The 27,235-nt window shown below is 51.5% G+C and overlaps 1 protein-coding gene across 8 annotated transcripts in view; it reads right to left on the reverse strand.

The window, feature by feature from the left end:
- The window catches only part of EFR3B (EFR3 homolog B), a 148,344-nt gene that overhangs the window by 7,136 nt on the left and 113,973 nt on the right, over positions 1-27,235 (reverse strand). For 7 of the 8 annotated variants that reach the window (XM_053249698.1, XM_053249671.1, XM_053249719.1 and 4 more), the window contains 12 exons: positions 26,409-26,487; positions 25,353-25,488; positions 23,302-23,463; positions 13,577-13,688; positions 10,215-10,266; positions 8,920-9,092; positions 6,044-6,119; positions 4,322-4,483; positions 3,140-3,271; positions 1,722-1,789; positions 1,291-1,418; positions 458-549 (listed from right to left, as the gene is read on the reverse strand). In XM_053249698.1, the coding sequence (XP_053105673.1) occupies positions 458-549; positions 1,291-1,418; positions 1,722-1,789; positions 3,140-3,271; positions 4,322-4,483; positions 6,044-6,119; positions 8,920-9,092; positions 10,215-10,266; positions 13,577-13,688; positions 23,302-23,463; positions 25,353-25,488; positions 26,409-26,487 (1,372 nt within the window). The remainder of the gene's footprint in view (positions 1-457; positions 550-1,290; positions 1,419-1,721; positions 1,790-3,139; positions 3,272-4,321; positions 4,484-6,043; positions 6,120-8,919; positions 9,093-10,214; positions 10,267-13,576; positions 13,689-23,301; positions 23,464-25,352; positions 25,489-26,408; positions 26,488-27,235) is intronic. The other variant, XM_053249704.1, reaches the window with a different exon arrangement.

Here is a 27,235-nt window from a genome sequence, read left to right on the forward strand (position 1 = left end):
TCTGCTCTACAGGCCTCTTAGTTTTCTGGAACCTTCCATTGGCATGCACCAAGGACTCCCTGACAGTGGCCAGATGCTGCAGACAGTGAGCAGTGGGAGGAGGAGAAGCCTGACAGCAGAGCTGTCCAGTGGAACTCCTCTGGACTGGAAGGGAGGCCACACAGCCCAGCTACAGCACTACGGCTGGTTGCCCTTCCCACAGTTCCCTGGGGCAAGTTGCAATGGCAGCTGGACCCCTTCATTATCAAGGGGACAACCCACCAGGAAGGTCTCCTTGGCAATCCCCACGGAGATCAATGGGGAGCTGTGCAAGAGGAGGAGGGGGGTGCAAGGGCAGAGAGAAATGGCAAGGGTGGGGGGAGGAAAAGAGGAAAAGAGCCAGACAGCAGAGACTTCACGAGGTCCAGGTCCCTCCCCCTGGTTCCGCACACGCTGCTGAGCGGCCAACCTGCCCTACCTCCTCTTTTTCGGGGCTATTTCGCGACTCCACTTCCACCTGCAGGGAGATGGTCTCGCCAATGCTCTTCCTCTTGGACAGCCGATCTTCATCTGTAAGGGAGGGAGGTGGCGGAGAAGAATCAAGGAGAGCTGTCCGACCACATCATCAGGCACACAGCTGGGAAGGAGAGGACCCGCCAGCATGCACGGAGGCTTGCCGAAGAGGGCGCCTTTTCCCCTGGGTCCCTCAAGAATGCCACTGCTAATTAAAACTATAAACACACAGAACTGCCTTACACAGGAAGGCTCATTTGCACATTACGTTCAACACTCGTACGACGAGTGTGCAGTGCACGCAGGTACAGCCATTCACATGTTATGCTCAACACAGGTACAGATCAGCACACTTCCCATCTGTCCCATGCACTGGAAGGGGTCTGTATCCAGGTTCCATTTTAAAATGAACGCAGGTACAGCCATTCACACAAACACGTGTAGGAGTGTACAGACATCGGGACACTCCTACAGCATCACATATGAATCGGGCTAGAGGCAGCGGTCCCTCTGGTCTGACTGGATGTGGCTCTCCAGGTCCTTCCCATCACCACAGAACAGAAGGGCACAACCTCAGCCCTCGAGCTGTTGCTGGACTACAACTCCCATCATCCCCAGCCACAGTGGCCAGTAGTCAGGGGTGATGGGAAGTGTGGTCCAACAAGAGCTGGAGGGCCAAAGCACTGCCATAGAAAGATCTTCTCTTGGGACAGGGAGCTGTCCTCTCCTTGAGTGCTAACCCCAACCGTTTCCCCTCGCTCTCTCCGGAATCGGGGCCTTTGCAGTCCTGGGCCGTACCTGTCAGCTGGGGGATGTAGGGGGTGCTGAGCCTGTCCGAGTTGTAGCCGCTCCCTCCCAGCACTTCGCTGATCTTGCTTTGCCGGAAGAGGATCTCGGGCCCCAGGCAGTCCAAGTTCCTCGAGAGCCTAAAGGGCAGAGCAGCAGCAGCAGCAGTGAGGGGAAGAGGCAAGATGCCAGCCCATCTCCCCATCTGTCTTCCGGGGTCTCATCAGTGAGCGGGGTTGTGGGGAGGACATGGGAAAGCCAGAGCTGAGCAAATGGGGGTGGGCGGGGCCGTGGGGGAATATGCAACCAGGTGAGCATGGGGCCAGACCCCTTGAGGGGCCATGAGACTCTTCAGTGGCCATGAGACCACACCATGAGACTCTTCTGCAACCTTCTCTCCTGATGGAGACGGCCACTGCCTAACGTCAGCAGGGACACCTTACCTGGGTTTCTCTGCAAATACACCTTCGGGGAGCAGGTAGGGGGCCTCCTTCTGCCTCATCTCTATGACCTGGAAAGGGGAAAGTGTGGCTCAGCCTGTCAACCATCTCCAACATTTTGCACCCCTCTTAGCAGCACCCACTGACAGACCCAAGTTCCCCCTCCTAGACTCGGCTACTGAGAAGCATGAAGAAAGCATGTCGAAGAAGAAAAGGACATGTTCAGGCCCCCCACAATTCAAGCCACACTTATATTCTTGTAAATTTCTGGAGGCAGTCATCCAGGAGAAGACCAAGCAAGATTCGAATGGAGTCTGTTGCCTCATCAGCAACAGCCTGCTGGGGCGCTTTCCAGATGAACCCCTACAACCTATCGTCAAAGTGGGCTTCCACACTACCTGTGTTGTGACACCGCAGTCCCTACGCTGCCGGCAGGGTGCCATTCACATTTCGGATGCCTTGTTTCAGATTTTCACGTTGCAATTTAATGATATAATGTTGTATGCCTGTTGCCAAAAAGTAGCTGTATTTTCCATTGTAGATCCTGGGGATCGTTTTCAATTCCATCCTGCCAAGCCAAAGCAATCTACAGCAGGTCTAGCGAGTAATCTGGAAAGTGCCCCGGACAACGGGAGCTGTTAAAAAGGAGACTTTGAGGCTATTCCCACGATCAGCTGAAATTGGGCTAGGGGAGTCTAGGCGAGCCCGGTGGCTTCCTGGCGGTTAACCCACCAAACAACCCCTCCCCTTAAACTGGGTTTGTGGAGCGAGCGCTCCATAAACCCAGTTTTTAAAATCGTGAGTAGCCGCGGTGTGACTCTGTGGCGCGGCTACTCATGGGTAGACCCCCAGAGGGAAGGCGAAAAGCCTTCTGGGTCTCTCCAGTATGCCCTGCGCGCTCACGCAGGGCATACTGGAGCTTCTGGGGGCCGCGCGGCCCCAGAACCCGCCAGCCCCCGCCGGTTCCGTCACGGAGCCAGCAGTCGTGTGGGCGGCCGATCCGGCTGCCCAGGGCTCCTGCCCTGCTCGTGTGCAGGGAGAGTGAGCTTAGCCTGCTCTTCCCGCAAACCCGGCAAAAGTGGGTCTCACTGATCGTGAGACCTGCCTCTTTGTTGGCTTGACTGCCCATCAGCTAAGCCAGGGTTTCCAGGCCATGAGTCCCTACATGTCGCTGGACTACAACTCCCATCATCCCCAGCCACAATGGCCTGGCTGGGGACGATGGGAGTGATCATCCAACAACACCTGGGGACCTGCGGTTGGGGAGCTCTGGCTTATTTGCGTTGTGTCTCCATTTCAGGCCACGTCAAGTGTGACCTTCAGTGGATGATTGATCGGGTGGCCAGGAAAATAACCCAGAGCGAGAAAACACACGTAAGAAGAGACACGGGCTGGGTGAGAAGTCAGGCCAAAGAGCCCACCTCGTGGATGTGCTGGCAGAAGGCGGGCACGGTGGTCAGCTGGCTGATGAGGTTGAGGTAGGCGGCTCCCAGGGCGTACAAGGCACAGCGGTTGTACAGCGGCAGGTTATCCTCGTTGACTTGGGCCAGTTCCTGAAAAGGGGAGGGCCACGTTAGGGATGCTCACCGCTGGGGCGGCCTCGATTCTTTGCTGGGCCTAACTGAGCGAGAAACCCTGGTCTGCAACCAGCTGGGGCCTTCTGGGGGGAACTAACTGTGAGGCATGAAGATAGACCCACACCTTCTCCCATTGGGTGGAGCTACAAGTCCTGCAATTCAAGTCACGTAAGACATACAGGTTATGTATATGGAGGTGTCCAAGTATCTATGACCCGGAAAGGGAGGAAAGGAGTGTGTAAATAACTGAAAGAAGGGAGGGAGGTATTTATTAGGGACAGCGGGTGAACAGATGGACGTGCACACACACATTTCTTTGAGTCTTTGAGACTGGAGATAGCCTATAGCCCTCAGACTAGTAGCCACTGATAGACCTGTCCTCCATGAATTTATTTAAATCCTTCTTAAAGCCATACAGGCTACTGTATTTTAATGCTTAGCAGTTTTATTTTCAGTCCCCTTCCTAATGATACTAAGCATGGAATTGTCCTTCTTCACAGTTGCTGTGCACTGGAGTCGATACTTTCAACGAGCTGTAACCACCACAATCCCGAGATAGGTCACCAACAGCTCAGATCCTGTGTATATGCAGTATATATCAACAGTGTATATATGCTTCCTGTCCTTCAACCAGTTACCAATCCACACATGAACCTGCCCCCTTATCCCATGACTGCTAGGTTTACTCAAGAGTTTTTGATGAGGCACTTTGTCGAAAGCTTTTTGAAAGTCCAGGTATCCAATGCCAACTGGATCACCTTTATCCACACACCAGTTGACACTCTGAATAAAGAACTCCAAAAGGTTGACAAGGCAAGATTTACCCTTGGAGAAGACATGCTGGTTCTCTCCCACATCAAGCTCTCCACACTTGGCTACCTGGGAACAGACTCTTCCCCAGTTACCAGCTTTTCCTTTGGCATTTGCTTCTATCCCTGACTTACGTAGAAAGCAAAGGATTCCCAGGAAAGATAGGACGGGGGCTGGGAGAGTCGCTACTCTTCGCTTACTGTGTCCTGCCCCTACCTGCATGGCCAGCACCAGACGGATAAGGTCTACCACCACCTCCTCGTTAGCCAGCTCAATGCTGATGAGGGCCAGAAGGCCGTAGAGAGCCTCATAGTGGCCACGCCCGTTGTTCTCCTCCTTGCAGGTCAGGAACATGTGCCGATAGAGCTGCTGGGAGTGCTGGGAATAAAGAGAGAATACAAGGGAGGAGAGCTGGTCTTGTGGTAGCCAGCATGAATTGTCCCCTTTGCTAAGCAGGGCCAGCCCTGGTTGCATTTGAATGGGAGACTACCTGTGTTAGCACGAGATATTCCCCTGAGGGGGTGAGGTCACAGCTCAGTAGAAATCTTTTAAAAAGCGTTTGAAAGCCCACCTCTTCACCCAAGCTTGTTCAGCTTTTTGAATCTTTAGGTTTTAATCTGTTTTGACTTTTAAATTGTTTAAATTTGGGGGGGGGGTTATGTATGTTTTAACTTGTTTCATGTTATTGTTAACCGCCTAGAGACCAAAGTTTGGGGCGGTGTACAAATTTGATGATAGATAGATAGATAGACAGATAGACAAAAGCACCTGTCTGCATGCAGAAGGTTCCAAGTTCCCTCTCTGGAAGCATCTCCCAAAATAGGGCCGAGAGAGACTCCTGCCTGCAACCTTTGAGAAGCTGCTGCCAGTCTGTGTAGACAATACTGAGCTAGATGGACCCAGGGTCTGACTCGGTATATGGCGGCTTCCTATACAATTTCTTCTGCGAGAGGCATCACTGGATGAGCTTTCCAAAGCAAGGCTTTAAAGATCATTGGGGGAGGTCCAGTTGTAGTTACCACTGGCTAATGTGGTGGTGACCCAAAACTGGTCCTTCTCTAGCGTTGCCCCAGGGGTCTGGGACACACTCTCAAATTAAATCAGAACCTCCCCATCTCTGGTTGTTTTTAAGTGACTCTTGAAAACACATCTATTTTATCGGGCTTTTAGTGTACAAAACATTATTTATTGATAAGCTTTATTGATAATTATTTTAATTTAAGGTTTTAATCGTTGTTTTAATTTGCAAACCAAAAGAACAAAAGATACAAAAAGAATCCAACTCAAAATATAATTAGACTAGAGAATGCCTAAAGTAGGACCCCAACAGGTCCTGATTGTTGCTCATTAATTTGTAATCTGCCCAGAGATTTCATATGGCGAAATATATAAATGTGATAAAAATAAATAAATAATGCAAAAGCAAGCAAGCAACTTGAGCCCCCAGATGATGTTAGACTTCCACAATCCATAAACAAAGGCCTTTGTGGCTGGAGATTACGGGAGTTGAAGTTCAACAGCATCTGGGGATCCAAGTTTGAGAACTCCTTGCTCTAAAGGATATCACCTGCAGGATCATTTCGCTTTATGTGTATCCATCAAATTCTCTTGGATCTCCAATACAAGGCAATATTCCTCAGGCAGGAGGGAAAGATTGGCCAGAGGCAGGCAAAGGACATCTGGAGCACCTCTTGCTCCAAGGCTGGCCCTGATGACAGTCCTCTTCAAAATCCCCATATGACTTCACCCAGCGACTTCTTGGGAGACACAACATGGACCCCAAGGATGCCTCAGACGAGGCCCTTTTGAACCAGAAGCACCAGCCTGCTGCACTGGACACTTGAACCCCTGAATCTTTCTCCAACCTGCTGAAAACATCCCATCAACCCTCGTTTGATGCAGGCCAGCTCTCTGCAAACCCTTCAGCCCCTGCCCTACCTTCTTCATGAAGACAGTATCCTGACGCGAACACTTGTCCACTTTCAGCTTCAGGATGGAGATATCTCCGAGGGTGCTGTGCCGAGAGATAGCAAGGGATTAGAAGAAGAAGCCTAGATGCAAACCACAATGTGGGGGAGAGAATGGAGGGACCCTCTGCATTTGAGAAGCAGTCAGGAGAATTTTGAATTCTTGATAAAATTTCTGTAGCATCCTAATTATGATGGGGAAACCGGGGAGCTATTTGCACATGGCTTCATGCTGCAGGGTAGATGGTGAACTTCGAACTACACTCCCGGCATGAGGGAAGCAGCCCCTCCCCTCCGCTCTGGGTTTGCTTTTGATGAAAGTTTTCCTTCCAGCCAATTGTGGGGAGAGGGAGAGAGTATTGAAGAGCTACATCTGCATTTGTAAAGAGAGTAGCCCTCTTATCATGCTAATGATTCTACAGCAGTGCCTCTCCCTCTTTGCTCTGGTGTTTTCAGAAAAAGTAGCTTAAAACCAGCATTTTAAAGACCCAGAAATACCTCGAGATAAGCTAGAATTCGTAAGACAAAGCCCGACTTGTGTGTGGAGTGGGTCCAAGGATCTCGAAGGGACTTTGGGGTAAGTTTGGTGGGTGTGTGGAAGGAGATTCGGGGTAGAAGCCCTGTCTGTAAAGCCTCCTGGCATTCTAGACCATCTCCAGGTGGCCAGAAATGGGGGGCGGGGCGGTGTTGATCAGGACTTTTGAGGGATGCAGGGACTGAATGTTTATGGTGGGGTGGTGGTGGTGGTCCAGCCCTCCCCACCCAGGAGTATACTTTTTGCCAGCGCTGATCTGATGCAGCCCCCGCTTTATATGAGGGCACGGATAATTCTCTCCGCTCCCCCCCCCTTTCTGAAGTACAGATTTCCTCTATTGAAGGGGTTCTCAGCCTCGGGTCCCCTGATGTTGTTGGACTACAGCTCCCATCATCCCATCACAAAGCCAAAGGCCACTGCGGGTGGGAATGATGAGAGTTGTGGTCTTACATCTGGGGACTCAAGTTGGAGAAACCCTGCTCGATGGTTGTACATTTTTTTCTAAAATGTACCCCCACATGAAGAACTCAAGATACAGGAAATTATGGGCTATAACCGCTATGGGTTCAACACGTTGACTCTCTTAACATGAATGCCTGTGTGTGAGTATGCAAAAATAGCCACAAAGGGTGGATGGGGAGACATGTTTAGGCATCTTTAGCAGAGGAACAAAACTGGGGAGAGCTCGATGCTGCTAGATGTAGCTCCTTTTAAGCTGCAGATGATTCTTTGACCCATTTTGACGTCTTGCATTTTTAAGGTACAGCAGAAGCAGCACTAAGTGCCTTAGAAAGGCAGGATAAAAATATTTCAAGTTAGCACTGAGCTGAAAACACACCCAGCTTTTCATGGAAGTTATTTCCCAACACTATTCGTTTTGGAGCATTTCATTCATTTGTCTAGCTTGTCCTCAGTCTTTGTTGCCCTCAGCAACACTGCCCCACAGGCCACCTGACTGGCTAGGTAGCCCCATGCTGGCCTCACTCTGGGAACGCGCTCCCGCCCCGCAATCCAATCCAAGGGGCTGGAACATTCATGCGGCCAATTCAAAAAGGAGAGAGCAGCAGCTGCCAGTGGGGGAAGCCATGAAACAGGATTGGGCAAGGACAGACCAGAGGGAGGCAATATTTCTACCTCTGCCAAACAGTTATATTCAGCCTGAGCCTTCAGAATCTTCAAAAGCAGCTCTTTTCCAAATAAAGGGCAGGGATTATTTATTTATTATACAATTTGTATACCGCCCCAAACTTCCGTCTCAGGGCAGTTTACAACATGAACAGAGAGGTGGACTGAGAGGTGATCAGGCTGGCTGGCTGGCTAGCTAGAAGACAAAAGGAGGTGTCTGTGTCAATGAACTGGATGAGATTCTGTTGGAGTTCCAGTCACTGTTCCCTCTAAGGCGTCTGCACGAGCGAGCACTCACAAGTTTTTGGATGTCTGCTCAGTTCATTTTCGATCCTGCTCAGGTTGAATCAGGAAGGTCCCATTCTGAATACACATGCACACACATGCCTTGATGCTGCCACCCAGAACAAAACTCATTCCGCTCAGAGATGAAAAAAATTAGAGGGACCACTGGTTCCAGTGCATTGACCTTTTGCATCAACTATCCCGATGACCACTCGGGGCACTGGAAGTGGAGAAAGTGAGTAAGGGTCTCCCTAGCTGTCTACCTGTCTCTGCTCTATGACCCCTGATATGACTCTTCAGATATTTCCTGTGAGAGTCAGAATCCCTTCCTTTCCTCTTAAGCAGATGGAAATATCTCTCTCTCTCCCTACCAGTTCATTATGTAGTTCTTTAGATTAGGATTAGGTCTTTCCTGTCCAAAGTGTGCTTCACCAATATTAATTGAGAAATAACAATAAATATACTTATTTATTTAGAACTAGTATTTAGTTCCACAATAATCTCCATGTGTCTTTTCTAAATAGCTGCAACAACTAAACTCTGCAACTTCTCTATAAGTGTAGTTCAACCATGCCCTGAGCCATTTTTAGAAGGGCAGTATATAAATCAAATCAAATCAATCAATAATAAATAAAAATAAATAAGTGGAGTGAGTAGCTTCTTTAGTGACCTGCCAATTAACTGGGGGATAAAAATTACAACCCCTAACAGATTCGGGCAGAGGGATGGAACGAGCCAGAGGCATAACTGCAGAAGCTGCCTACAGGCCACTGAACCTCAACATGGAGAGCGCCATCTTGTTCTTCTTGGGCTCCAACAGCAAGAACAATGGATGGACCCCAAGGCCGGTCCCTGCACCACCCCACCTCCACTCACAAAAGACAGGAGAGAGACCCACACACCTGATGGTCTGGAACTTGTGTTTGTTCCCGTGGCGGTCGATAAAGCTGATGAGAATCTGGAGGACGAACAGACGGATCTCTGCATCTTCCATCAAAGCTGCTGACAGCAGCCGGTCCAGGAAGGAGCTGGGGAGGGCCGTCAGCATGTTGCTGCACTGGAAGCCAGTGGAGACCTGCAGGTTCCGCAGAGAGAGCCTCCATCAGCTAGACACGGCCAGGCTCAGCCAGGGGAGGATGGCCGGCGAGCACTCTTTGGGGTTGCATGTTGGGTGGTGATGAGTGCCCCCCCCACTTCCTAATTTCTTCCAGCAAGGCTCCCACTTACTCACAGCAGCAGGGGCACTGAGATTTTGTGCCTCCCCCTGAAGGGTGTCGCTAGGCTGGCTTGCGTGCACCCTGTTGAATGATCTGCTCTGCAAGCAGGGATCTGCTGCGTGCCAGGTTCTCTGGTCTGGAACTCATGGGTTGGGGGGTGTGCGGTTTATAGTCTGGGGCCAGAAGTGGGCCACAGGCAGCCACAGGGTGGGGAGTCAGGAACTAGGTATTCGGGCAGCATGAAGAGTGCTGTTATCCAGGCAAAACCCCACCCCCCGGCCCTGTCCAAGAGCCCTTTATAGTCCTTCCAGGACAGGGAGCAGCCAAGAGGCCACCTGGGTGGGCAGAGCTGCCCTGGAGCCTAAAGGCACAACAGAGCCCCCCTAACTCTCCGATCTCAGCCATGGGGGCTCCCCAGAGAGACAGGGCGGCAGTACAATGACCCCAACCCAGGGCTCCTGGGCCGAGCCTGGTAGCTCCCCAAGCAGGAAGCTGAAGGAGATGAGCTTCGGGGAGCCACCTGCCGCTGCAGCCCCATGGCCAAGAGCTCCATAGGTGTGCCTGCTTCCCTCTGCTAACTCAGTGGATGCATCTCTAGATGAGAGGGCCAGCAAAGGGGGTGGGGTCACAGTAGGACTGGAGCAACGGGGGCAGAGGCCCACCTGCCCACGGGGTCGCCCCCTGACGACTGTGCCCACTCCCAAAGCAGAGCCAGCCCATCGTCCTCTCCTCGTTGCCAGGAGGGGCTCGTCCTAACAAGGGGGGAGGGGGCCCCAAGGGAGGCACAGCAGCTTCTCCCCCTTGGAGCTCCGCTGGCCCTGCCTAGAGCTGTGCGGCCAGCAGGGTGGCCGTTCCTCAGCCTGCAGGCAGTGTGGCTCTTGTTGACACTGGGGATGGAAGAGAGAGGAGCAACCAGGGCTTTGGGGGAACCCCCCCCCCCCCACTCATTAGAGGACGAGCCATTCCCGATTACTGCGTACCTGCAGGAGCGATTTCAACAGCATGATCTGTGTTAAGCGACTCCTGTTCTCCCTACGGAGACAAAAAACGGAGATTAGAGCCAAGTGGGAAATGGTCTTGAGGAGCTAGACTGGAGGACCCATGAGAATAGGAGGAGAACAGGATGCCCTCAGCGGGGAGTTATCCGCACATGGCTTCCTGCTGCGGGGTCAACGTTGAGCGAAGCCACTTCGAAGGACACTCGCGGCATGGAGGGAAGCAGCCCCTCCCCTCTGCTCTCGGGTTTAGTTTTGGTGCAGGTTCACATGGCCTGCCTCTGTGTTTTCCTTCCAGCCAATTGTGGGGAGAGGGAGAGAGTACTGAAGAGCTACATCTGCATTTGTAAAGAGAGTAGCCCTCTTATCATGCTAATGATTCTATGTCTGTGCCTCTCCCTATTTGCTCCGGTGTTTTCAGAGAAAGTAGCTTAAAACCAGCATTTTAAAACCCGGGAAATACCTCGAGATAAGCTAGAATTCACAAGACAAAGCCTGACTTGTGTGTGGAGTGGGTCCAAGGATCTCGAAGGGACCTCGGGGTAAGTTTGGCTGGTGTGTGAACACACACACACTCTCTCCGGAAGGAGATTCGGGGTAGAAGCTCTGTCTGTCAAGCCTCCTGGAGACCACCTCATGCATACAAGGCAACACTCACGCCCTGCAGGAAACTCTGGTGCAAACATACCCTCAAGCAGGAGTGGCTCACCTGAGGCTCCCTAGCGGTTGTGGCACTACAACTCCCCCACCCCATGCAGCAGGGGATGAGAGGAGTTGTAGTCCAACTACAGCCGGAGAACCTCAAGTTGGCCATCCTGCCCTAAAGCCAAGCTGCGTCCACCCCACAGACAGGCTGGGTCTGCTGATCTCACACAGCAACGGGAAGAGGCAGGGAGCTCACAAGGCCGGGAAAAACCAGCTTGTGCCTGGCATGAAGTGGGAAGCCTCCCTCTCCAATGGTTTCCACGGGGAGCTGGCCAAGCCTGTGGAAGGAGGAGTCCCTGCTTGCTCAGCCTCCTCGCTGTGTGCAGAAGCACCCCAACACTGGCTACAAAGACCTTAAAACACGCTGTGTGGGCCGTCCCTATTCATGCTCACTCAGAAGTAGGTTCCACTTATTTCAGTGCAGCCTGCTCCCGAGTAAGTGTGCCTAGGACTGCATCTAACACAGATCACAGCCTGAACAGGGGACAGAACGTTGTGCAAAACTAGAGGCACCCAGGAGTGGGAGCAAATGGCTCCTTGAGTGGTGCTTTTCTGCAGCCCAGGTGAGAGAAAGTGGTTGCCTGGCTGCTGGCCCCGCTAGGCAAGCCCAAGAGAGTTCCTACGACTCCTGGCCCATACCTGCACCACCAAAAGCCCAGGGCTGCCCCTCCCCACCTCATCATAATCACTGATCCAGAATCTCTCGTTCTTCCAGGAGTTGCTCCTGACATTTCTGAGCCTTCCGTCTCAGCCCAAGCAAAGACTCAAAGAGCCCCTCCGATATCCGCTACTTTTTACATAAGCGGATAATGGAGGCGTGAGAGCTTTTCTCCCCAGAACTGAACAGCATCAGGGCAGCTGGCAAAAGCACACATCCATGGGTTTTGAAGGGCCCTCTGCCCTCCACTCACAGGGCAACCTATAATGGGGACCAGAGGGACATTGAACACGCTGATGTGCCAGGCAGAGAAGCAGAAGCTCTCAGCAAAATGGCCTTCCACTCTGCCCAAAGAGTATCTGGAGGCAGGCCACCCTGAACCAAAGGGCCTTCTTAAGGGGTAGATTTCCCACCACACTTTACACCAGCTGCGGTTCCTTCTGCAAGCCGCCCTGCATTTAAAAACGCTGTGCAGGAAGGGCTGGCACTCACTCGCGCCTCAGCCTTCCTCCCAAGGAGCTCAGGCAGCTCTCTGAAAGGGAGGACAGGCAGCAGGGGCGTAGCAAGGTGGAGGGGGCCCAGAGGCAAGATTTTAAAATGCCCCCCCCCTCACTGAAGCTCAGCTCATGAAGTAAAGAAATCTTAAATGAGGCTGAATGGTGGTAACAAAAAGCAAATTGTTTTTAAAAAGGTTTTGTAGATAGTGGACGATGCAAGTCATTTAAGGGTACTAGAGAAAGACATGCTGTTCTGGCATCCCAGTCTTAACACTCACATCGATTTCGGAGGAGGAATACAACTGAAGGAAGCCCGGGAGGGTGCGCGGCTGGGGGAGTCAGTCATATGACTTGCCTCTGGGGGGGGCCCAAGCCAGTGGGCCCCGGACAATTGTCTCCCCTTGCCCTATGATACTTACGCCCCTGACAGGCAGAGAGGTACACGGCATGAGTGTCACCCTACATGGGGAAGTGGGGATCTGGGCCCGGTTTCCCCAGGCCACAGCCAAATACTGCACATCAGAGCCACCTCCAGGTATCGAGGGACCTCCCAAGCCCTATTCTCACATTATGTTCAGCACTTGTACAATCTGTACAGAGGCACAGCTCTGTAAGCAGGTACACTTATTCACACGTTACGCCGAATGCAGGTACGGCAGGACACGTCCAACCTACGTCCTGCATTTCAGGGGGCCTGTACACAGGTTCACTTTTTAAAAAAAAAAAATGAACACAGGTGCAGTCATTCACACAAAAACATGCACATGTGTACAAACATGAATGCAGGTACAATGTAATGTCTGAGCAGAGCATGGTGCCTCATCTGTAGTCTGAAGTGTTGCAGTCAACATGTGGCACAGCCCGCCCTTGTTTTTAGAAATTATTTATTTATTTATTTATTTGATTTGATTTGATTTGTATACCGCCCTTCCAAAATGGCTCAGGGTGATTTAATCTGAATCAGTCCCCAAACTCATTTGTTCCCATGGGACCTTCCCCTGCATTGTGCCCAAATCTGGTGGTACTCAGAGGCTGCAAGGATGCCCCATTCGCTTCACTGCAGGGAGAGCACAGCTCTGTACCACAACCAGCAGGATTTGTGCGCAGAGGTGCCTCCTCCATTACCATTGACTGGCACACCCAAATACGTGGGCAGGGGGGCTGCCAGATGCTCAGCCTGAGCACATAGGATCCTTGTACCAGGGAATCCTGGGCCAGAAGATTGTCTCTGCAACGCTTCTGCAGTTGAAAGCAAATGCAAAAGCATCTTCCGACAGTAAAAGGGCATCCTTGAGGTCATGCCCCCCCCCGGCACTCTGCTTCCGCGTCAGCATATTCTGGCATATTAGAAGCCAGCAGTAGCAAGTTCCCTTTCCATTAAGAGAGACGACAGACAGAAGGAAACAATAAACGAGGAAAAGGATACCAAAAAGGAAAACGGTGGCAGGAGAGAGGGGAAAAGGTGGAGAAAACGTCGTTGTCCTCACCCAGCTTTGCCCGTGTCTAGAGAGTGATGTAGAGAAGGAAGCGGGACCTTGCTCATGATAAAGAGCATCACCTCCGACCTCTGATAGGTAGGCAGGGTGCTGGCAAAGGAACCTGAGGAAAGACAGAGCAGGGAGAGAGCATGCAAGACAGGCCGGTGAGGGTCCAGAGACAGCCCCAGTGCCCCAGGCAGGAGGGACAAGCCCCTCTGCAAGCAGAGGGGCAGGTAAACAGCTTCACCGAGACGCTGAGCAACTTTCCCATCGTGAAGAGCGCCCCTCCCGTGCCAGAAGGAGCAGCCACCATCCCGATCCCAATGACAGCTGAGGAAAGAAACACCCATCTTTGGGAACACTGGCTTAGATGGTTTTGAGAGCATTCGTGGAGGAGAGGCCCATCAGTGGGCAAGAGCCATGGGAGCCTCCAGCTTCAGAGGCAGTGTATCTCTGAAAACAAGGTGTTGGGGATAAACAGTGGGGTCAGGCAGTCGCTTTCAGGACGGCTAGTTGAGCAGTCTTGGAAAAACAAGGAGGAATTGGATTAGAGATGGCTGTTGTTTTAAGAACCTAAGAGCAGCCCTGCTGGATCAGGCCCAAGGAGGCCTATCTAGTCCAGCATCCTGTTTCCCACAGTGGCCCACCAGATGCCTCCGAGAAGCCCACAGGTAGGGGGTGAGGGCATGCCCTCTCTCCTACTGTTACTCCCCTGCAACTGATATCGAAAAGCATCCTGCCTCTGAGGCTGGCAGCGGCCTATAGCCACAGACTAGTAGCCACTGATAGACCTGTCTATCTATCTACCTGCCTCGATCGGTGTTTTTCTTGTGTTCTACATTTGCATCACTTTTGTCAGCAACTGCACTGCTCAGCTTCTTAAAATACAGCCAAGCAGTCGACATCTGAGCCTTCAAATTAATCTACTTCTTTTTAAGTCCAGATTCAGCATAGAGAGAACGACTGGACAAAAAGAGCACACAGACAGGGCAGAATCTCCAAAGAGCTCTCTTGGGCACCTTTAAAAACCAAAACCAAAAAAGGAGGAGGTGGGTTTAAGAAGCAGGCGGTTGGTGGAAAAAACAACTGGTAGGGGAACCCCTCCAAGCAAGCCCAGTTTGCTGCATAAACTTGATTCTGTATCACTTCCGGGCTCTTCCCAGTCCACACCAGTCCCTTTCCAGAAGCAGACAGGAGGTTAGAGGGACCGGCCTGCAGAAGCTCTTGCCTTCAGCCCTCAGCCTCTCCACTGAAAAGGATTTTGGAGCACAGAGCTTCTGCCAGCCAGTGTAGACCGTGGGGGTCACGTCGAACAACACCTCACCGACCCACTCGCTTAGAAAGGGGGCATGTGGACAGGGCCGGACTGGGGGCACTGAGAGGCTGGTGGGATGTAAGAGGGGAGGGCGCTGGGTTTTGAGCAGAATAATGGGTCCTTAAGGGTGGGAGTATTCACTGCTGCAGAGTGCACTGGGGCGCCCCGGGAATATGCCCCGCTGCCTTGTGGGCCAGCCTGAGCCTGCATGCCGAGGGCGTGTCCACTGGGATAACTTCCACAGGTGCTCCGATGCCCTCCCGCCTTTGCTGAAGGGCAGGGAGCGCGGCCCAGCCCCACAGGATAAAAGTAAATTCTGGGAGACCAGCTGGGAATGCACAGCAGACAGGCACACGCTTAGCACTTCCCCCTTTCTAATCTCGAGGGTCGGTTAAGTGTCGTCTGAAGGGGGCCGGGACTGGGCTGGACAAAGCAAGGAGCCGACTCCCGAGGCGGATTCCTATGTCCAGCTTTCCAGTGTTTCCTTTCCTCTAAGTGCAGAGCTGCGCTCGTGGTTAGAGATTTATTCATTGTTTACATTTATATCCCCCTCTTCCTCTGAGGAGCTCAGAGCGGTGTACATGCTTATTTTTATCCTCACAACAACCCTGTGAGGTAGATACATGACTGGCCCAGAGTCACCCAGCGAGTTTCAAGGTTGAATGGGATGCATGACAGGTCTCCATGAAAGATCCACCTTTTCATGGGTCTGCACGTGGCGGGGTGTGTGTGTGTGACCTCTGAGGAACTTAGGCCAGGTTCACACCCCGCCCCCCCCATCACTCAGCTCCTCTGCTGGATTACTGTACACTCAGGGCTGGCTCGCATATTAACCTCTGGATGGCAGCGAGTGACAACTAGCATGTCTGAATGGCCTGACCCAGGTTGCCACAAGCACAGCGCTTTCCCATGCAGTCTCTGCACGCTTTCAGCTAGCTATGTCCTTGCATGAGTGAACCAGCTCTTAGTCCTGGGCCGCGGCATGTGTGAACAGATCCCATGGTGTGGGCAGCAGAGTGCCTTTGATGCGATACAGTCACACATGCAAGCTATCACCTGATGTTACGGTAGTCATCCAGGCACAAGCATGGAAACGTGAACTGACCTTGGGCTTCCCTGTGCAAGCAGAAGGGAGCAGGAAACCAGGACGCAGCATGGCCCAGCTACTCAGACTCTCACCCTGGGCACCCCACCACCCTGGGTTCCCCTACCATTCCTCAGCAACTTCCATGGCTGTAAATATATAGCATGCAAATTCACCTGCTGTCTGGCACCTACAGGCTGGCTGGGCAAGGATTCCTTTCCCTTGAGTAACTGTAGTCTCTTCCTCTGCCTCTAAAACCACCAGCTGAACATCTAGTGAAACCCCCTTTTTCCTCCAGTGGAAAAGACTTCCAGGAACACCCGTCTGTCTGTCTCTCTTGGCCAGTGACTCCTGAGGCTGTTCTGACCTCTGCTGGCTGCGTGGTGCACCAATGTGTGCTTGGGAGGCATTTGCGCATATTTCTGTCTGTCTCCACTCAAATGGTTGTGGAGCCCATCGCATTTGATTCTTGGGATGACTTGCAGATGGGCACAGCCTGATCAGAGCTGCTGCTCACCCGCCAGACTTCTTTTTAACCAGCCTAGCCCTGGAACACGTTAAGTATTCCGAAAATGCTGCTGAGCACACACAGAGCACCTTTCCCACACCAGTGAGGACAATGTGCCATGCTTCCCTGCATCAAAGAACGGGACCTCCTGGGGTCTGAGTCCCAGCTCAGTCCCCAATCCTGTTGTTGGCAGCAGAACTAAGAGGATGTGGGGCATAGAATCAGGGTGCCCTAAATGGCTTTGGCCCTTTCTTGGGGGGGAGGGCCCAGAAGGTGGTGCTGGGGGACTACTGCTCAACTCCTTGGCCATTGGCCTGTGGGGTCCTGCAGGGTTCGGTCTTGTCCCCCATGCTGTTCAACATCTACATGAAACTGCTGGGAGAGGTCATCTGGGGACTTGGACTGAGTTGTCAGCAATATGCAGATGACACTCAGCTCTATGTCTACTTATCACCTGATCCTAGGGAGGCAGTGGATGACCTGAATCAGGGCTTGGAGGCTGTGATGGGCTGGATGTGGGCTAGTAAACCGAGACTGGATCCAGACAAGAGGGAGGTGCTATTGGTCAGTAGGAGAGCCAATCAGGATGAAGGGATCTGACCAGTTCTGGCTAGGGTTGCACTCTCCTTGAAAGAGCAGATGCGCAGCTTGTGGGTATTGCTGGACTCAGCTCTGCTTTTGGATGCTCAGATGGAGGCAGTGGCCAGAGGTGCTTTCACCCAGCTTTGGCTAGTGCGCCAGCTGTGTCCCTTTCTCGAGAAGGCAGATCTGGCCAGTTGCCCATGCCTTCGTCACATCACGGCTGGATTACTGTAACACACTCTACGTGGGGCTGCCCTTGAAGAATATTCAGAAACTGCAGCTAGTGCACAATGAAGCAGCTAGGATTGTATCCAGAGCTGCCCGTTGGGATCATATTACACCCCTTCTGAAAAAGCTGCGCTGCACTGGCTACCCATTTGTTTCTGGGAGCAATTCAAGGTGCTGGTTTTGACCTCTGAAGCCCTTAATGGTTTGGGCCCGAGAGACCTGAGGGACCGGCGGCTCCCAAAGGTTGCTGCCAACTTGACCAGATCATCAGAGGGGGCTCTGCTCCGTGTGCTGACAATGAGGGAGGCTCGGGTGTCAGGCACGCGGGACGGGGCCTTCTCAGTCACTGCTCCCCAGGCTTTGGGATGCTCTTCCGGCTGGCATCTGCTCCTCAGCCTCCATCACAGTTTTTAGATAAAACAAGTAAAGATGTGGCTCTTCATCCAGGCTTCTATAGGAGAGTACAGTTTTTAATGCTGCTGCTGCTCCTCTGTGTTTTTTGTGTTACTGTTATATATAGGTTTTTAGACTTTTAAATAGAGATATATTATTTTTATATTTAATATCTATACTTTTTGTAATTTAATTGTGCATTGTTCTAATTATACTGTACACCACTTTGGGATTATTTTAATCAAACGTGGTACAGAAATCGAACAAATAAATACAATTCAATAAACCTGGGCACAGGGTGCTCCTCTGGCTGGTCTGCAACAACAACAGAGGGCAAGATTTTGCACCAATGCTGGGAATCGACTTCTGGGCAGAACTGAGCTTGTTTTTGCAGGTTTAAAAGCTGGATGTTCAGCGCAGTGCTGAGCGAAGGGTGGGGCCCAGGGCTCCGGCTGCAGCCCCAGGAGACCCCTTTGCCCAGCGGCAGCGGCAGGCCCCAAACTCCCCCCTTCAGCACACAGCAGCGAAGGGAGGGAGGTGTGGGATGGTGCAGGAGGCACCATGCAAGGAGAGCCATTTGGGGCACGGGGGTGAACTCTTGGCCCCCATTTGAAGGCCAGCAGATTTGGTCCAAAGTGCTTCTCGGCAGGATAGCCTTGTGCCCCCGAAGGGTGAAGCCAGCCACGCGTGTCAAGAGGGAGCAATCTAGTGGGCCCCTTAGCTGGGGAGGGGTCAGCTCAGCATCCTCCTTCCCCTGCACTTTGGACGCACACGCCAGCAAAGCAAATGCTCAACCTGCTCAGGAGCTTGCCCAGGCCCACCTCCTCCACTGAGGGAAGCACCCTTTTTTTAACAGGACATCACATGAGGCTGTCAATCCAGCTACGGATGATCAGAGCCGGTGAGATGCCCATGTCACAACACTGTGGTGCTGACTCCTCTGTGTTTGCACTGGGACCAAAGAAATGATGCTTGGGCCCTATGTACACGCCAGCGCATCAAATGCTCATTCAGCTGAGAAGCTAACCCCGGGCCCCCTCCTCCACTGAGAGAAGCATCCATCTTTCTTTTTTAAAAAGATGTGCCACACACGTCTCTTCAGTCATTGCAAAAGCATTTTCAAAGTAGGAAAGTGGCATCATAAGGCAGCAGAGTTGTGCATCCCCAGCATCTGCTGCAAACCATCCTCCCCTGGCCACCAGCCCAAGAACCATCATCCAGAGCCCTGACTGCAGGGAGGCGGCTTCCACCTTGGGCTGACCGCTCTGGCACGCTTATGCCCCTCTTCACCCTGTTCCCCTGTTGCGTTTGTGATGGGGGTGGGTTGCTCTGTTTCACTTGTAGTGATGGTGCACACCTCTTGTCTGCACAGAGAAAGTCGTAAAGGTGACATGTGCCATTGAGTCGGAGTCGACTCCTGGCGACCACAGAGCCCTGTGGTTGACTTTGATAGAATACAGGAGGGGTTGACCATTGCCTCCTCCAGTGCAGTACGAGATGATGCCTTTCAGCACCTTCCTATATCGCTGCTGCCCGATAGAGGTGCCCTAGACCAAATCTGACCATTGGTCCATCTAGCCCAGAGCTATTTCAGCTGGCAAGAGGTCTCTAGGGTCTATCCCAAGCCTCTCAACTGGAGGAGATCTCAGGGATTTAAGCGGGCACTTACACCATGCAAAGCATATGGAGTACCCCGAACAACGTGTCCTCCCCAGAAGCTCCAGCTTACACGTCAAGAACGACAGGGGAGATCAGACTGAGCTCCAAGTGCTGCAGAAAGAATATGTGTGTGCACGCATGCATGTGTGCCCAGCTAGTACGCTGCTACCGAGAGAGAAAACACCGAAGACCAGTTCAGTTCCTTCAGAGTGTAGGCATCTAGCCAAGACTTTTTTTTTCTGGAAATTGCTTGGATTGTGGGGGCCGCTTTAGGAAAATGTATTGATTTTTCATGCGGTTATTGTGCATTCTGATTCACTGATGGTTTCCAACTGTTTTATTATTGCACTTATAATTGTGATTTGAGGCCCCCTGGAGGCCGGCACAGGTCAAAAGAACAGGTTAGTTAAAACAAAAACATGGCCAAAGCTAGTGAAACAATCGACATATCAGGACTTGTCTCTAATCCCACTAAAAGGGCACGATAAGAGAATAAAGGGAGAAAGCCAGAAGGAAACAATCTTGAGCAGGCCTCTACCGTAAAGTGAAAATCAATCATCCACTGTTTGTTAAACAGGCAGGCTGGGAACCTGCATAGATTTCTTTTAAGAGTTCTTGCAGAGATGCTGGAGAGTTTATTTCTTGCAGTGCTGAGTGGGACAGAGCATTAATTGACAGATCCGTATCTGGCGGAGCTGTGGCCATTCACCAGCTCCACCACTGTACCATGTATGACACAGAACGGCTCCAGACAAACGCAGCGACATCACTGTGTCCAGCCACCACTCTTGAGAAAGGGCAGGAAACAAATGTCACAGGGAGGAGAGCTGGTCTTGTGGAAGCAAGCATTAATGGTCCCCTTTGCTAAGCAGGGTCAGCCCTGGTTCCCATTTGAATGGGAGACCACATCTGCCAGCACTGTAAGATAATCCCCAGAGGGCAGGCATCCCCAAACGGCGGCCCTCCAGATGTTGCTGAACTACAGCTTCCAGCATACCCAGCCACAAAAAATTGTGTCTAGGGATGCTGGGAGTTGTAGTTCAGCGACATCTGGAGGGCCGCAGTTTGGGGATGCCTGCCAGAGGGGATAGGGCCATAGCTCAGTGGAAGAGCCCCTGCCTGCTTGCATCCAGAAGGTTCCGGGTTCCCTCCCTGGCAGCATCTCCAAGATAGGGCTGAGAGAGATCCCTGCCTGCAACCTTGCAGCAGCTGCTCCCAGTCTGGGTAGACAATACTGAACTAGTTGGACCAAAGGTCTGACTCGGTAGAAGGCAGCTTCTTAAGTTCCTCCTTCCAAAGGGCCATAGGAATGCATGGAATTTCCAGTGACCATGCATTCAATTCAATTGGCCAGTGGCTATGAAATCCAATGCATTCCGTGGCCATTTGGAAGGAACCGGGGCTTTTCAGTGGACATTCTCCAGAGCATCTGCTTTGCATGCATAAGGTCCCAGGTTCCCTCCCTGGCAGCATCTCCAGACAGAGCTAAGCAAGACTTCTGCCTGTAACCTTGGAAAAGATGCTGCTAGTCTGGGCAGATAATACTGAACTAATGGGCTGACTCGGTAGAAGGCAGCTTCCTATGTCAAGTTTGTTTCTAGGGAAGTGCAAATTGATTTGTACCCAAATCTAGTGGATTTGGGTGATTTGGACACAGAATAAATCACCCCTGTGGTCCATTGGCTAGATACGGGTCCAAATAGAAAAACTCCAGATTCGCTTCAAATTGATTTGAAATTCAGATTCCTCCTATTAATTCCCCCAGAACCCCAGCTTTCATTTAAAAAAAAAAAGCAAAAAAAAAAAAAGCTAAGCTCTAGCCCTTGTAGAAATGGAGTTATGGAGCAAAATGTGTGGTCACTATTTTTCAAGTGTTTGGATTCTTTGGTGTATAATAACTTCCCTCCAATGAATCCTTATGAGGATTCATTACACACCTTCATTTCTTCTATTCATTTTGACTGTCTTTGGACAGTGCCAACTGTCTTCCAGCCCTGCTTTTGGGCTTCCTGCCAACTCCTGCTAACTTGTTGAAGAGGCTCCTTTCAAAGAGATGATTGTCTTTTATTTTGCAGGGGGGCAGCAACTGGCCTTATCCAGCCCCAGCACAGTATCTCTGTCAGTAGCTGTTGCTGGAGTCTACTTTGAGTTTATTTTTAGATTGTGAGCCCTTTGGGGACAGGGAGCCATCTTTATTATTACATTGCTATGTAAACCACTTTGAGAACTTTTGTTGAAAAAGGGGTACACAGATTGTTGTCGGAAAGTGGTATACAAATATTCGGCGTAGTAGTAGAGGCATCTGACTAGCCTCTGTCAGAAACAGGAGACTGGACAAGATGGGCCTTTTCCAGGAGGGTTCTCCTTGCATTCTTAGGAGCTGCTCCAAAGAAAGGCACCGCCTAACTTGCTCTGTGGGACCTATGCAGCCACACCACTAGCGGTACCCAGCCTTGGGTCCCAAGATGTTTCCGGACTACAACCCCTTCAGCCATTCTGGTTGGGGGAACCCAACCACGCCTGGGGAGCCAAGGCTGAGAAGTCCTGCACTAAAGGCATCTATTTCTCCATGGCATGACTCCAAATTTCTGCAGGCTTTCTTCCCTGAAATGAACCTTGTGGACTCGGCACACAGGAAAGGATGATCTTCTTTTTAGTTTCTCCCAGAAGGGCCTCCTTTTCCGCTCCCCCCCGCCCCATTTCTCCCACAACACTAACTAAAACGGCCCTTCCACAGTCACCCTGGATTATGGGTTGCATGCCTGTGGTCATTCCGTACAACCTTAATCCTCTCTCAGCAGACCTTTCATAGTCACAATCAGTGAATGCTTTAGGGAGAGACTTGCGGATTTTGATCCCCATTAGGAAGGGCCAGAAAGTACCAAGAGATCCATGGGCGTTACTCTGGATTACAAGTGCAACCTTGTGTTTAAACCCACTGGAGTAGAAGGGGTGCAGCAGCAGCCACCAGACACACACGTGGCAAAATCCAGTACGGCGGCACTTCTGTCCTCTTGCAGAGCAGAGGTCTCAAACGGCACCCTCCTGCAGATGTGAGCCTGCAGTTCCCATCAGCCTTGGCTATTGGCCACTGTGACTGGTCGTGATGGGAGTGGTAGGCCAACATCTATGCCACAGCACGGCCGCAGTCTGAGACTCCTGCTACGTACTGTTTCCTTTTCTGTTTCTGTTTGGGAAGGCTGACGGATACCAGGCCCTCCTGTCTAATGTTTTTAGATATTTGTTAAGTTTTGGGAGCTGACTTCGTTTTCTTTGAAAACATCGTTTTCCCCCTGCAGTTTGGATTCATGCATAACTTGCCATGGATAGACCTGAATCCAAGACTAGCTTTTTTCCAAGTTCTTTGATATTAGAAATAGATTGCTCTTCCTTGTCGGCAACCTGAGTTTTTTTAAGGGGGTGGGTTGCCTTAAATCCAGTACATTCTAGAGCCTTATTCTGGTGTGTTGGACCATCCTTACACAAGGTTTGGCCGTACTGCTTGGCAGACAAAAGAGATGACCCAAGCTGTGTGGGTTCACAACATGCATTTGAGTTTGGTAGCTGGCACAGAATTCAGCATCCAGATCATCTTGCAACTCCTTTTATAAAGAAATTCCTAGCCCTTATGGCTCAAGAGGTTTCTGTGAGCAGCTCCAGGTGAGGTCTCCTCTCAGAAGTATCAGCATTGGTGCACGTGCACAGCCTTCCCTACCCTCGGATAAAAGAGAAAGCAGGAAGGACTTCAATGCTCCTTCTAGAATGCTGAACCCGTCTGCCTTGGCGAGAGACCTCACAAGGATGGGAAGTGAAAAGTCAGTGAGCGTTTGAAAGCAAATTAGCACAACTGATTGAGGTCACAAGGTTTGGACAGAGAAGGCCAAGTCCCGGCAGGATCTGCTGGGGAGATTCCTCCCTGCGACTTTCCTCCAAGGTCCTGGGCCACCCCCAACTCTCCAGCGTACCTGTGGTCTTGATGACCGCCTCCTGGAACATCCTCTCTTCGTGCTCTTTGATGCTCTTGGTGCCACCAGCAATGGCGGAATCATAGCTGCCAGTCAGGGCGTAGTCGATGCTCAGGCGCAGTTGTCTCAGGAGCGTGTTGAACACCTCCAGCACTGTGGGTCCTGGGAGGGGCACAGGATGCCAGGGGAGGGGGGCACAGGCAGGTCTTGCTGTTAGAAGAGAGCCCCACTCTGCCTCCCACACCACTGACGCTGAAAGCTCACAGTCACTACAGGGAGCCAGCAGACAGAAAAGGAGGCATTTCTCGTTACAGAGCGCATCGTTCATCCCTGGCTATGAAAATCAGGTTCACTTGCAGAAACTGGGGTCCTTGGATTGTGGTATTTTGTTTGTACAAATGGCACACAGAACACTGATACAGAGACCTGTGTACAAGGCTAAATCAGATAGCAGTGGGGGACACGGTATGAAATCAGCTTGATTTGTTTAAAGTGAAAACCAGCCAAGGCTGTGACTGTGAGCAGTAGAAGAGATATGGAGAGGGAGGGAGAATCAAGGCAGCTTAACCCTTTCCCTGCATACCATTTCTCTGTTCAACTAACTTGCCCTTCTCTGCTTTCCAATAATATTCTCCCCTGCAGGCAGAAAACAGTTTGAGGATGGAGAATGTGAACAGACCAAACAGTGGGAGTTAAAAGGACAAGGCCATCTCTCTGATCTTGCCATTTCTCTGCTCAAGTCGGCCCCATGGCTGCTTTTCAGGAGGAGGAGAGCTGGTCTGGTGGTAGCACATATGACTTGTCCCCTTAGCTAAGCAGGGTTTGCCCTGGTTGCATATGAATGGGAGACTAGATGTGTGAGCACTGCAAGATCTTCCCCATAGGGGATGGAGCCGCTCTGGGAAGAGCATCTGCAGGTCCCAAGTTCCTTCCCTGGAGCATCTCCAAGATAGGAGCAATGGTCTGACTCAGTATATGGCAGCATCCTATGTTACAGGTGGAAAAAACCCTCCCAGCTGGGAGACCAATTCCTTGAAGAGCGTCCAATCTGGCCTTCCTTCTTTCAACCTACAGGTGAAACTTGGAAAATTAGAATATCGTGCAAAAGTCCATTAATTTCAGTAATGCAAATTAAAAGGTGAAACTGATATATGAGACAGACGCATTACATGCAAAGCAAGATAAGTCAAGCCTTAATTTGTTATAATTGTGATGATCATGGCATACACCTCATGAAAACCCCAAATCCACAATCCCAGAAAATTAGAATATTACATGGAACCAAGAAGACAAGGATTGTAGAATAGAACAATATTGGACCTCTGAAAAGTATAAGCATGCATATGTATTCAGTACTTGGTTTGGGCCCCTTTTGCAGCAATTACTGCCTCAATGCGGCGTGGCATGGATGCTATCAGCCTGTGGCACTGATGAGGTCTTATGGAAGACCAGGATGCTTCATTAGCGGCCTTCAGCAATTCTGCATTGTTTGGTCTCATGTCTCTCATCCTTCTCTCGGCAATGCCCCATAGATTCTCTATGGGGTCAGGTCAGGCGAGTTTGCTGGCCAATCAAGCACAGTACACTGTATACTTTTCAGAGGTCCGATATTGTTCTATTCTACAGTCCTTGTCTTCTTGGTTCCATGTAATATTCTAATTTTCTGGGATTGTGGATTTGGGGTTTTCATGAGCTGTACGCCATGATCATCACAATTATAACAAATTAAGGCTTGACTTATCTCGCTTTGCATGTAATGCGTCTGTCTCATATATCAGTTTCACCTTTTAATTTGCATTACTGAAATTAATGGACTTTTGCACGATATTCTAATTTTCCAAGTTTCACCTGTAATTGCCTCCTCTCTGCTTGCTGCGCTCCCCATGGGTCTTTTCTATTGATCTGACGAGGCTGCTCCCTGCAAACAGAGTCGGATCCTTGTGTGTGTGTTACACCTGGGGAGGCAAGCCGCTGTAGGAGTTTGAGCAGTTCTGCCCTCTATGGGACCCCCTCTGGAAGCCCCCCCTCCGCTGCACCCGCCTGCTCCTTACCAACCGATCCGGAGGCTGCGATGACAGCCGCCTCGGACAGGACCTCCACGATCCCGGCACGGATGGTGGCGGCGCTTTTGCTGTTGGCATCCAGGTGGCTGAGAAGCTGCTGGATCACCAAGTGGGAGTGCTGAGGCTGGAGGCAGAGGGGAGAGCAGAGGGGCTCATGCAGGAAGGCCGGCCGGCCGGCCGGCACCAAGAACCAGAGGGGACAATGGACGCAGCCATTCACATGTTCTGCTGAACGCAGCTACCGAAGTACACTTCCCCTCTCTCTCCCAGGCATCGGAAGGGCCTGTATCCAGGTTCACTTTGGAAATGAACACAGGTCACTCACACAGACACACGTACAAGGGTACAGATATTTGTATACTTGCACAGCATAATGTCTGAATTGGGTTACACCCAGATTTGGAATCCTGGAAGAAGGGGCTTAAGGGAGGCAGGGAGGAAGGCATGGGGGGTGGGGTGTCTTCCTGCTCCATTAAGCCAGCAGCCCACTTGCCAGCTCCCCCACATTGGACATTTATCCCTTGCCACCCTCTGTCCCCATAACACTAGCCAAGGAGCGGAGTAAATTCAGAAGGGAAACTCCCTCCATCCCAAGAAGTGCCTTCTCCCACCTCCAGAGTCTTAAGATCTACTAGTAAAGCCCCACTCCAGGTTTTTTCTTCTAGGGCCAAGATCCCCAGATATTCAGCTACAACTCCCACCAACCCACCAGCATCTAGCCATTGTGGCTGGGGGTGATGGGTGTTGTATTCCAACAACATCTGGGGACCCAAGGTTGAGAACCCTTGTTTTAGGGAGGTAAGCCTTTTGATTTGCGAGGGGGCCACATTGTATTTTTATTGCTTTTACTAAGCAAGCTCCTGGAAGGGCCTCGGCATGAGAGAGACAGGTTCTCAAGCACAATCAAGTCAATAAATAGGCGTCTCTGCCTTAGTCTAAGCTCCTGCTACCCTGCTGGGTGGCTGAGGCTGGAGCAAGGCAGAGACTTTGCTTCCCTGTAGTGCGGGAATTTTAGGGGAGACGCCCCCTCGCCGGCCCCCTCACCTGGATCGAGTACATGATGATCTTGAAGCAGCGGATGGCAAAGGTCTTGGGCTCCCACAGAGAGTGATTGTCCAGGTGACTGCAAGAAAGAAGAGAAAAGGTGCTTTGAAAAAGAGAGCGTGGAGATGAAGGGACAAACACACACACACCAAGATGCACACTCACCACTGGCAGCGAGAGCGTGAGGTGAGAGACGTGCTGGGCTGCTACAGGAGGGGAGACTGCCAAAGGGCATGCCAGGACCAGAACAGAACGAGCAGCCCTCTGGGTGGGGGCCACAGAAAACCACCACCACCACCTGGACAGACTTCGGGGTCCCTTTGATCAGTGGCCTGGCCATCCCTCCCTTCCCAAGATCAGCCAGCAACTCCAGCTGCTGCTTTTAAAGACAAAAACAAACACCCGTTCCTTCTATCAAAGGTTAGCCTCTCGTGGGGAAAAGATCTGAGCCAGGAAGAGGTTCCACCTCCAGCCTCAGGGGCAAGATGCCTCCAGATCCCAGCTGCAGGGCAGCCACCGCAAGAGAGGGCACACCCTCATAAGAACAGAAGAGCAGCCCTGCTGGATCCGGCCCCTCAAGGAGGCCCATCTAGTCCAGCATCCTGTTTCTCACAGTGGCCCACCAGATGCCTCTGGGGAGCCCACAGGTAGGAGTTGAAAGGGGCAGGCCCTCTCTCCTGCTGCTGTGGCTCCCCTGAAATTGGTATTGAGAGGCATCGTGCCTCTGAGGCTGGAGGTGGCCCACAGCCCTCAGGGAAGGCCACCGTCTCACCTCTTGCCTGTGGTCTCCCCAGAGGCGTCTGGTGGGAGTTAGTGGGGAACAGGAG

Source organism: Hemicordylus capensis, chromosome 1 (assembly GCF_027244095.1).
Source record: "Hemicordylus capensis ecotype Gifberg chromosome 1, rHemCap1.1.pri, whole genome shotgun sequence".
In the NCBI taxonomy this organism is placed as follows: Eukaryota; Metazoa; Chordata; class Lepidosauria; order Squamata; family Cordylidae; genus Hemicordylus; species Hemicordylus capensis.